This window comes from Trachurus japonicus, chromosome 6 (genome assembly GCF_045865225.1).
Source record: "Trachurus japonicus isolate A0001 chromosome 6, Traja_1.0".
NCBI lineage: Eukaryota > Metazoa > Chordata > Actinopteri > Carangiformes > Carangidae > Trachurus > Trachurus japonicus.
In genome coordinates, this window is record NC_140912.1 from 1,847,920 (window position 1) to 1,859,952 (window position 12,033).

The window sequence follows — 12,033 nt, forward strand, 5'->3', positions numbered from 1 at the left end:
TTAATACCTTTAGCCATCGGGTACTGTACTCAATGTACAGTGAAAATGCACTGTAATAAAAAAGAAAACAAACAAATCAATTACGTGCTGGCAACCTGTATGTGGTCAGTGTGTCAAGGTCCTCAGTGTCATGATGGAAGAGTGGTATTTCAGAATGGTGGCATGTCTAAATGGTGGGATGTCGGAATGATAGCATGTAACCGTTCTACTTCTGTTTCATATCCAACAGTCAACCTTATTAAATAATTTCAAGTTTTTATTTTTTCACATGCAGCACATTGTGAATTGTGCTCTACAAATAAAACTGATTTGATAACATCAACATGAATGGATTATTACATCAATAGTACTTGTTGGTTCATAATAACACATAGCGGGTGACACCTCCCCCTCGCAGCTCCTTCAGACGCTGGCAGTGTCGTAGCATGCCCAGGATCCCCTGAAACCGTTTGTCCACCTTCACCTGTGTGAACTCCCGGATGTCATCCTCCACCACAAAGTTCTGACCTGCGAGACAACAACACAGCAGAGACACCATAGTCTGGTCAGTCTGTACAGTGACTGTTCACTCAGACCAGATCATGTGATAGTGTCAAACTGATGATGTGTGTTGGAGGTGGAGGTGAAGATGCTCATGTGTTATTGAAGCTACAGTGTGGAGCTCTCTCTCTGTTGCTGAATAAAGTTTACAATAAAATCACAACATGATAATAAGCTAATAACTAAACTCTTTGGTGAATGGTATCAGATAACAGGCCTTCAGGTCTGAACCTGCTCAGATGTGCTGCCTCCTCTCATCAGTCTCGCACACTGCTGCACCTCTGTACCTTTAGTGTGTTTGGTCTCCTGCTCCTTGAAGCGCTGCTGCAGCTTTCGGGTGTGATTGTTCAGACTCTTCTGGGACTGATGGAGGATCTTATACTTGGCTGCTACAGTTGTGTTGATGCTCTGCACGGCAGCATTGACCTGGTCATACGATACACGTCCTTTCATGTACCTGAGAGACACACACACAGATAATTTAATCTCTTAAATCCACATTTGGCTGCAACAGTCTGAAACTAGTCTCATCTTCTCTGGTCCTCTTCTATCTCCTGATCTCATTCCACTACCTTCTTTCCTCACCTTCTTATCATGTTCTGAACATGTTAGGATACCTGGATACTTACTGAGGGATACCATCAAACTCTGGCATGGTGATGATCTCCACCACTCGGACCTGGGTCCTAGTTTTTCTAACAGTGTCTGCCTGGGTGGTCTGAACATCTGCAGCCTCCTCCTTCTTCTTCATCACAGGATCATTTCCTCTGAGAGAGAAGAGGGACATCAACATCACACAGTAGCACCACTCAACACTAAACTCGTTCTTTTAAACTGAAACTTTGAGCCTTTTCATTTCTTCAGACTCCATTTGTCTGAACTGTGACTCTGTGGCCTCTGTGTACATTTACTGTCTCTCCGTTGTCTCGCTGTTTTAGACCCTGCTCTTTCTTGTTAAAATGTTTTTGGGGATCAAAAGTGCAAAAGTGGTTGGTAGTTGGGTGTCCCTTTGCTACATGTCATTCCCCCTCTCTCTGCCTCCCCATTTCCTGTCTCTCAGATAGATAGGTAGGTAGGTAGGTAGATAGATAGATAGATAGATAGATAGATAGAAACATGATTTAACCTGTGTTTCACTGTGTCTCTGTAGCATGTGACACATGGCCTTTGGTTTTTATTTTACTCTAAGCTAATGTTTTGATGTTACACAGTACAGAGAAAGATACGTTTAAAGCATCCTCACCTTGCTGAGTCTTTGTTCCTGGGCATGTGTGCAGGGATGTTGTCCCTCATGTGTTGGACATCATTCAAATCCTTCTCTAAGGACTGTTCAATTTCCTAAAACACAAACAAGTATTTTGTGGTTCTTTGGACCAGTAGTATCTGGAGAGACATGTCTCGTTCCTCAGTCACTGAGCTCCAGCTCACTCCATTTGTTTGTCCTGTTTCTCTTCACAAGATCCATCTAAGGATGATTTTAGTTTTTCCGCTTTTCTCACATGGTTCGAATTACAGGGGTACTGGGGGAGTCTGACCACCCTCATTAGGATGTGGACCCCTCCAAAAGGGATGAAAACAATAGTTTGGGGGAGGGGGAGTATACATAATATCATAATGTAATTGTAAATGTGATATAGCATTCCCCTTGCTGGGTAAAATCTAATGTCATACAAGTTTCTGACACCCTTAAAGGGACAACGAGGAGTTTTGGAAAAGCGAAGTGTTTTCACACTACATTTATGAGCCTCCGCACGCACCGTGAAATTCTTTGACCGGCGCAAGACGGACTCATGTTTTCATTCATCAAGAATTAAAGTCAGAGGTTCAAAGACGATCACATACTGTCGTAGTTCCGACCATAAATGGCGATTCTGCTGCGTTATTCTCATGACTCGCCGCAAAACCGAAAGTAAAGAAACGCTGTTCGGCTCGACCAGCATTTCCACCACCACTAATAATAACAAAACGATATATTTATCGAAATGGGCCCATTAACAAGTGTGGGTAGTGTAGATTCATCCACATTAATATGAGACTTTTTTATTGTCGCGGAATTTTTCGTTCTGCCGATGGAGAAACTCCTCGTTGTCCCTTTAAGATGGACTGTACCATATCTGAACCTCCTTCAGGGTTGACTGCTGACAGCTACCCGAGGTTGCGTGTGTCACTACCACCAAGCAGAGTGATTGGGAGAGACCTATAAACAGGTAACTCCTTCGTGTCGTCCATGTGTGGCAAATCATGTAAGCAACAGTCATTTTCTTTTCTTTTTTTACACCAAATTGGTCCTGCTGAGTAAGTGCAGTGTACACTGTAATCTACTTGTAAGAGATAAATTAGAAGGTACAGCTGTAGAAAATGACACATCTCCAAACCAAGTGTGTTTCATCACTAACATTTACTTCTCATACTGACAGATAGCCTCTCAGTCCGAATGGGAAATGGAAACTAATATTTTCCTTTCTATTTAAAGTTTCACAACAGTTGATCTCTGACTGCTCTCTGTCCTCACTACTTCTTCTGCAGTCACAAGAGTTCCAAACCTGTGCATTGTCTTCATTTGGGCTGCAGCTCAATTAACATGTGACTGTCCAAACACTTGTTGCCTTGACAATGTCTGAGGCCATTAAGAAACAGTTTCTATAAAGAAGAGTTGTATGTTCTGTTCACTGCATCATTCTCCTGCAGTTAATCACCACTTTACCTTAAGATGCTTCAGCTGCTCTTTCTGTTGTTGGACACATTTCTCAAACATCTCCAGAAGCCTCTCCAGAGCAAAGATCTCCTGTCCAAGCTTCTTCATTTTTCCCTGAGGCAGCTCTACATGTGAACACAGGCATATCATGAGACATCATTTCAGCTTCATACAACAATGAAATAGTCATGAATAGCATTGTGTTTGGGACAAAAATATGTTAACAAATGAGCCCAAACTGACGCTATATGTGAATGATGTGATTGTAGAACAAGTGCACGAAACCAAGCTTCTAGGAATAATATTCGATAGTAAATTAACATGGGCAAAACATATTGAGAAAGTAATAAATAAAATGGGCAGGAGTCTGTCGGCGATAAGAAGATGTGACTTGTTACCTGTAAATGTAAGGGGAAGTGTAATTAAGAGTCTTGTGTTATCACACCTCGATTATTGTTCGGAGGTTTGGTCGTGCGCTGCTTCATCACTTATAAAGAAACTGCAAATTGCTCAGAACAAGGCAGCACGATATTTATTGCGCTGTCCATACAGAACCAATGTTGATAAAATGCATAACTGTCTTGCATGGTTGAATGCTAAGAACAGATTTACTGCCTCAGTAGCAGCTGTTATTAGAAGACTGTCTGTTGTGGTTATGGATGTTGTTATTGTGTTTATGGTGTGATGTGTTTTTGTATTTATCGACTGCAATGGACAGTTCATCTGTGAAGGTAGACTCCAGGAAGAATAGCGATGGCCTTTGCCAAAGCTAATGGAGATCTAAATAAATGAAATGAAATGAATGGCTGTATCATACCAGCTGCTGACAGGTCCAGTAAGCGGTGCAAGGACGATATCTTGAGCTGGATGTGGAGGCTGACATCTTCCAGTTCATTCATGCTGCTGAAACAGAGACACATTATCAAAAACTCATCATCACCTGGTTTCTGGTTAATGACATGGATCAAACAAATTGATGAGGAGGTCACACAAGTAAACAGTCTGTAAGGCTTTCGAGAAGGCTATGAAATCATGCATGTTTGTTCATTGTTTATATCGTGTCGAACTACCTCGGCTTTTCAAAATAATTTAACAACAGAAAATGCAATGCTAAATATTTTACACTGTGAGGAAAATGCTGATTGAACTAAGTTATATTCAAATGTTAAAGTTAAGTTCACTACACAGTGATGTTATGCTGGTGTCACGTACACCTATGATTTCATAGTAAGCCTTACTGCAAAAGTGCTGAAAATATCCGAGGAAAAGCTGCTAATTCTGCCTGTCAGCTCGCTCTGGTGCTTTCTAGTGCATTAAACATAAATGTCACTAAATTCAGGAGCTGCTAGTTTTGCTTACGGGAAAGAAAGTGACGACTGGCAAGGCTGTTCAGAGTTAACATCAACATGTTTGTTGTAACTCACTCGGTCTGGCTAGTTAACGCTGGCTACAACAGTGAACTCTGCAGTTAACGTGAGCCAATGGTCCATTAGCATGAGTTAGTTCAGACTAAACAGTCGTAGCTTTATCGGGTTTGTGAACATAAAGTACTGTTACCTTTAACAGAGGTTTTATCAGAGGACTGACAGCCTGGATCCACGACGCTGCTCCGCTCTCCCGGGTCTGATTTTTCAAACGCCGTCTTCTTCCTCTTCTGGTCTCCCGGTAGTCTCTTCTTGACGCCTTGCTGCACACTGCTGCCCCTCATAGGCCAGTGTCGGTATCACTTCATGGTGTTGACGGTCTCCATGCTGTTGCGGATAATTATAGGACTATTTTACTAACCCTAACCCCCTAAAGCGTTTATTTTATTTATGTATTGTTGACACTGACAGTCCATAAGAGGAAAGCTTTACAGTTTGTTGTTGGTTGCAGGTTGTAGACTGAGACTCAGTCTTTATGCTTGCCCATCTGTGCTAGATCCCACTCAAATCCACTGTGTCCTCAGAAACACTCATGTTGCAGTGCGCTTGTTTGCAGGTTGTGAGTTTTTGCAGAGGATACATTTTAAGTTGTGGTATGCTGAGCTCTTAGGGCCACATACGGGTGTATTAGAATGTTCTTATTCACTATTGTAAGACGTTATTATCATTTTGTATTGCCATCAGACTTACTGAAAAATATAAATATTAAAGAGTTGCACGCCTGCACATGTACATTGCATTACATTGCACAATTGTTCATCGTGCACTAACTGAATTACTGTAATGTTTTATGTATCCTTATAATCTTATACAGATGTTGTTACTGTATCCTTAAAATTATTGACTAGCCTAAGTATTTTTTTTCTCCTATTTTTGGTATATTTTTTATTCCTGTGACTGTGACACAATAATTTCCTGCAAAGGATTAATAAAGTCGTATTCTATTCTATTCTGTTCTATTACGAGAAGTTCTTTATCCATGGTGGAGGTTCTAATTAATTGGCCTTTATCAATAATTTGTGTTCTCTTCAGCAACCAACGCCTGATTCTGCCTGACAGACAAAGCTCAGGGCCTGCATTCGCTGATGACGTCAAACCAAGTTGTGTTGACAGGGGCTAGCAGCTAGGCTAACAGTCGGGATCGAGCACCGCCGGGGACAATCCCTCACCGTCCGTGTCTCATGGTTTTCCGCCACTACTGGGCACCTTTCTCCACTGCGTTGTCCAGCATCAGTGTGGGAAATGCAGGATAGGACTAACATAGGTTTTGTGCAGCAAATACTCGGTTTGAAGTTGGTGCCGAGGAGAAACAGCACAGACCGAGGCAACGACACATATCTCAGCGACTTCTCAGGTGGGCTAATGTTTGGTAGCCGCTTAGCTACACAGCTGTGGAGCACTGCTGGAAAAATCTGTCCGAAATGTCACATTGTCGGGTGATGAATCTAACATAAAGTTTTAATTTGTTTCGTATAAACGCTCCAACTCCCGTCTATATACAGTATATCGCTGTAGGCTAGCTGTTAGCTGTAACGTTACGCGTTAGCATCGGCCAACTGCGGGATATCCGTGAAGCTAGCGAGTCGGACAGACGTAACGTTACTGTATGGTGTTCCCTACTGAAATTGACAGTCTCACACATCGTTAAATGTGTGTTTTAACGTAAGATCAAACTGCTTTACATTGTACTTAGCTTTACTAAGTGTGTAGTGTAGGTGCGTTCAGGTATGGACATACAGCTTGGAGGAGCAACAAGTAAACTTAGCTTTAGCTTAAGGTTCTACCTGAAGCTTTTCTTTCTTGTGGCTAATTGATGGGCACACAAGTGTAAAAGAACAACGCACTTAAACGTTGTTTGTGTTTACGTTTTGTTAGATACACTAACATCACACGAGGACACAATATAAGTGATATATTAACCGGTACAATAATACTGGTACACACCATCTACTGTCCAGTTCCCTGACTATAACAATAGTGGACCAGTGTATGGATTACCATGGACTAGGGTTTTAGGAGAGTAATACATACACTGTAAAGCATTAGTGCAATGTACTAACATACTCCTACTGTTTTACTGTGTACATGTCGAATGGCCATTCACGTGGTAAACATACCAGGGCTTATGTAAGACTTACGGTCTCAGTGTGGGACTCAGGTCTACCACAAACCTTCAAATTGTTGGTCCAAAATCTGTAGCAGGTGTTTAACAGGATTGAGAGGTGGTGATTGTAGTGGCCACATGCCAAATTTCACACCATTTCCATATTCATTAAAACATTCACCAAGCCTTTCTCCCCTGCACTGGCTCATATGCCATCTTAATGTTTCTACACTAGTTTAATCAGGATCTCTTAGGTTTTTGAGAACATGTGTTCTCAATTGAGGAGATGCGGACACCTATAAATAATAAATTATTGAATGGTCTGCTGAAATGTCCCTGCTGCTTGTACTATTGTCATGAAGTGATGTGTGACTGCATGATTGTGTGTCTGTACAGAGATGTGGTATGGAGTGTTTCTATGGGCAGCGGTCTCTTCTCTGGTCTTCCACGTGCCTGCAGCTCTGCTCTCCCTCGCCACACTGCGTCAGCACAAGATGGCCCGATTCATGCCCATTGCCATCCTTCTCATGGGCATTGTGGGACCACTGTGTGGAGGAGTCCTCACCAGTAAGTAATATGTGTTTATTTCCATCTGGATTATGATACCATCAAGTTTCTTCGGCCGCATCCTGATCAGAGTCCAAGTGTGGCTCAGCCCAGATCTGATACAAATGGTATTTTTAGGTTTCACATGGTACTTCATCATGAAGGAAGCTTTTGTGCATTAGATGCTCATTATACATAATTAAATATAAAAATGTGTTAGAAAAAATGATTGTAGCCTCTAAATTTGTTCACTTGAGCCAGATATTGGAGCTCTGGTTTAAGACTTATCCAGATGGAACTGAATAATAACCTAAAGGTCTTTTGTATTGTTTTCTTTTTTCCTGAAGGTGCGGCCATAGCAGGTGTGTACAAGGCAGCAGGGAAGAGGATGATCTCCTTGGAGGCTCTTGTCTTTGGGGTTGGACAGTCGTTTTGTGTCCTCATCATCTCCTTCCTCAGGGTGCTCGCCACCCTTTAGCAGTGCTGAGACCCGTCTGGCTGCACCTGATGCTGCTGGGTCAGTCTGACACCAGTCACGCTGTCTCATGACGGGACCGGACTCTTTTAATGGCACAAGACTGGATCCTGACAAATTCTGGTTCTCCACATCTGAACCAGCCAGACCTGGGACATGATGTCATTTCCTACTGATGGACTAGGACCAGGACCAGAATGGATTTTATTCCACTATGAAAGAAAAAGCAGTGTGTCAAGTCAACTGAGGGTGTGTGTGTGTTGGGCAGCACCACGAAGGCTTCTGGCTAGCTGTTGAGCCACTTGTATGATGTCCACTGTAGGACAACACCGTACTGCATTCACATCACAGGACAAACACACACACACGCACACACAACATAACAATTGAAGCTGATTATTTAAAAATCTGAAATAATCATTAGGTATGACTTGTTCAGTTTGCAGTTACAGTCACTCCCGTATGTGAAGCAGCAAGATGCTGCTCTCCCCTCGTGCTGGGGTATAGGTTAGCATCAGGATGACACTAACCTCTCTCAGGGGCTGTGGGTGTGGGTGTGGGTGTGGGTGTTTGTTGTTCCACTGTCAGTCTGACAGTTTGACTGCAGAGAGGCTGAAGAACCAGCAGGCTGACGTGAAGACAATGGTTATATGCAAGATTCTTGCTTTTTTCCTTGAGGCCTTAATTTCTATTTTCCAACCTCCTAAGTGGTGTTTATCTTTATCTCTCACTGCTCTTTTTGTTCTTCCCTGTATCTTTGTTTTTTTTATCACTTCAAGTCTTAGTACCTGTGTGTTGCAGTTAATTTCAAATTAGCAACTACAACTGGTTCTCCTTCAGCTAACCAAGACAAGTGAGGAGGGTTTTTATAGATCTCTGCTGTAGAGCAGCCTAAAGAATGTCTCCTCAGCTCGACTTCTTGGTTTGTTAGTGAATTCAGAGTGAAATGATCGGAGGTTTGAACGCTCTGATTCCTTAACAAACTCAGTTAACAACACAGATGGTTGTGATCCTCTCTCTTTGAGTGACGGTGTTATTTTACAGGTGTGTTATTTTATGGCAATGAGCTGATTTGTATATATTTTAAATTATTTCCAGGTGTTTATAGCTTTTTTGAATTTTAATGACCAAATATGAATTGTTCTTTTATTTTTCTGCACTCAATGTGAAAAGGATGGTTAAACAGAGTGGCACCCCCTGTAGTTTTTATGGGCTCATTATAATCCCATAGTCTTGAGTGACAGCTTTAGTTGCTTTTGTATCACATGCATTTGCGACCTGCATATACAGACATATGTAAATCTACACGTATTTGTTTCTGTTTGCTTCAGCACTTAGTAATAATTGAAAACTGGCCTCTGACACCACCACCAGAGATGAATTATCGTCGGCCGTTTTTCATAGTGAATTTATTATGATTTGATTTGATATTTAATTTTAGTGTTTTTAAACAAATATGCAGTGACTCCAATAAACACAGGAACTGCCATGCAGCAAACCTGGAGCCTTTATCTTTGATTATTAGTGGAGCAGAAACAGGACACATGGCAGAGATCCAGGCACAGTCTGTGTTGCTCAGTCGGACCATTTCTCCATTCGAGGTTTCTTGTGATTCTGGTGCAGAGTGTTTGCACATGACATTCCCACTGGAAATGTTCTCCATCATTATGCCATAATGATCCCTTCCTGTCTTAGAAGTAGGACATGACCAGAGACTTCCACTGCTCCACCAACTCCACTGAGATTTTAACCTCATCTCCACCATTTGCACATTAACGTCCACCATTCAAACTGGTTACCTGGAAGCCAGTTGGGCCACTTTTTAAATATTGTTTGATTCAGAGAAGACTGAGTTTGAACAAGAGTTTGTAGCCTGTTTAAACTCAGGCAGTAATGGAGGGAGAACAGCAAATTTCTTCATGATCTGCTCTGCAAAATAAAATTGAAAATATGTTTCTTTAAAGCTTTGGGAAGCTTGGTGTGTTCATCATACTGTACATTTGTAGGGGAGTCATTTGAGAGGAGGTTAATGAAAGAATGTTTTTTTTTTACACAGACTTGGTGATTAGTGGAAAATCACAGCACTTCATTGGCTGATGCTGAAACAAATGAGCCTTGCCCTACTGTGTTTATGGTTGTGTAATACAGCTAGAGAGAGAGAGTGTGTGTGTGTGTGCTCTATTTTGATTCTAATCAGTAGAACTGGATATGTTTCTTGTTTGTTTGAAAATAGACAGCACTTTGAGCAGTCCGAGCCTAAATACTAATTGTCTGTAGGTGCTGTAACGTCTACCCTCTCATCTGACCTTACAGACCATGGACTCCTGCAGCATTTCCCAATCACGTCTTCTCATCTTTGAGAGAAAAATGCATAGGTCAAAGCAAATGTTTTGATGTGAACTGTTTAGATGGCACTACTGTAAATGTCTGTGCATCCAAGCTCAGTTGTCTCAGGGCAAACTAAGTTCAGCCTCACCCTTTACATCAGATTCCTTGGTGAGGTTGAATTCATGTTCTTGGAGGATACACTGGGCATGAAAATGTTAAACCATGACACCAAAAAGAAGCTTAAGTAAGACTAATGCACAAAGTTGATGCATAAGACTTCAGCCTGTTTCCACTGAAAAAAGAAAAATGGAGGAAAATTTGTGAATGTTTGGGGAAAAAAAACATTAAAATAGATTTACACTCAATTAAATGTGCCATGAGAGAACACACTCGTATAAACAAATGCAGTCTTACACAGGGTCATGGACATATAAGGACAAGACTGCATGACTGTATGAGACTGCATTTATTTTATCCTTGTGTGCCTCATAAACTAGGCTACTGGGTTGTTCATTATTTTAGTAGTGTGTATAATAAATTGCATAATAAATCTATCTTTATTTTTACCTCATAATTTGGATTTGCTAATGAGAATTTCTAGTTTTGTCTTAATTTAAAAAACAATTTACTTTCTGTTATCCAAGCAGAAGAGTGCAGCGACACAGACCTGTTACAGACCAGTACAGTTTTTGAAGAGCAAGGACTTCAAGAAATGAAACTCACTGACTGTTGGGATGTTCTTACTGTTTTTATTTATTTATTTTGCAACAGGAATGGTATGCACCGAAAACTGCAACTGCTCATCTGATTTGATTTCACAATATACTTTAAATGTATAAATGTTGATTGACAACCACACTGATGGAAGTGCCAGGAAAGAATAACAACTAAATCACTAAAATGACCAATGTCATGAAAATGCTGAGTATCTGATTACTTTTATTTAATTTTATTTTATTTCCCTGGTCCACATTCCTGGACCAATTTTTCAAAAGGTTTTAAAATTGATTTTAATATAGTAAATTAAGTGCCATTGGTGAATATTTTCATGAAATAAAAATGTTTCAACTATAATTGTGGTGTGATTTGTTGACCTCTAGTGGTGACTAGTGAAACTGCAACAACACAACCCATGCTGAGAAGGCTGTTTGTCAGCAAGACCTCACAAAAACTACAGAACCAATTCACAACAAACGTTATGGAGAATAAAGATCATTTTAATTTTAAACATAAAGCGATGAAGAAAAGCTCAAGAGACCACTTGGCCAAAGCTGGCCACCTGAAGTCAATCCTACGACTAGTTCCCAGTGTAAATCATGCTGCACGCTCTTCATCTGCTCCTTTACAGGTCAGCCTCAAGATCAGATCACATTATTCCAACATCATCCCAAGGAAACAGAAAAGTTTACAACTGTGCAATCAGAATCCTGATATGTGTACCACATTTTCCTCAGGATTTTCTCCTATGTTATGATGAGGACACATTCTGATGACTGGTAGCCTACAAAATGTGAATTTAATGCCTTAACTTCATATTCCACTGACTAACAGTACACCCATGTTAGTTGTTGTTTTAAACACTTATTTCATTTCAACAATCCAGCAAAAAATAACAGGGCAAATAACGGCAACAGTAACTCAATTTAAAAAAAACATATCAAGGAAATGCTTTGATAAGGAGAAAAGAGCAACATAAGAGAGAGAGAGTTCAAATGATGGACCAAACCTTGAAAACATGACATGGATGTGAGAACCCTGCTCTAAAGTTCGTAGAGTAAATAGGACTGTCTTCTCTTTTCCTACATCCACTGGTTAAGACCAAAGACTGTTTAAAAAGCCATAGGCTGTCTGTATGAAGAAGACCAGACTCCCACACGGTGACTGAAACTGAAAGGGGGCGGGGCGGATTAAGATTGAACCT

At 40.9% G+C, this 12,033-nt stretch overlaps 2 protein-coding genes across 3 annotated transcripts; one reads left to right on the forward strand and one right to left on the reverse strand.

The window, feature by feature from the left end:
• Positions 1-350: 350 nt before the first annotated feature.
• On the reverse strand, positions 351-4,937 carry ska1 (spindle and kinetochore associated complex subunit 1). Of its 2 annotated transcripts, none has more exons than XM_085780536.1 (7): positions 4,793-4,937; positions 4,053-4,138; positions 3,245-3,360; positions 1,784-1,878; positions 1,170-1,307; positions 828-997; positions 351-507 (listed from the first exon to the last, which is right to left on the reverse strand). In XM_085780536.1, the coding sequence occupies exons 2-7, from the start codon at positions 4,132-4,134 to the stop codon at positions 359-361; spliced, it is 750 nt and encodes a 249-aa protein (XP_085636662.1). In that variant the 5' UTR covers positions 4,135-4,138; positions 4,793-4,937; the 3' UTR covers positions 351-358. The 2 variants fall into 2 exon arrangements, with proteins under 2 accessions (XP_085636662.1, XP_085636663.1); XM_085780537.1 differs by having other exon boundaries at positions 4,053-4,135; positions 4,793-4,914.
• Positions 4,938-5,762: 825 nt separating this feature from the next.
• On the forward strand, positions 5,763-8,967 carry tmem170a (transmembrane protein 170A). Its single transcript, XM_085778259.1, has 3 exons — positions 5,763-6,013; positions 7,160-7,330; positions 7,657-8,967. The coding sequence occupies exons 1-3, from the start codon at positions 5,902-5,904 to the stop codon at positions 7,785-7,787; spliced, it is 414 nt and encodes a 137-aa protein (XP_085634385.1). The 5' UTR covers positions 5,763-5,901; the 3' UTR covers positions 7,788-8,967.
• Positions 8,968-12,033: the final 3,066 nt, after the last annotated feature.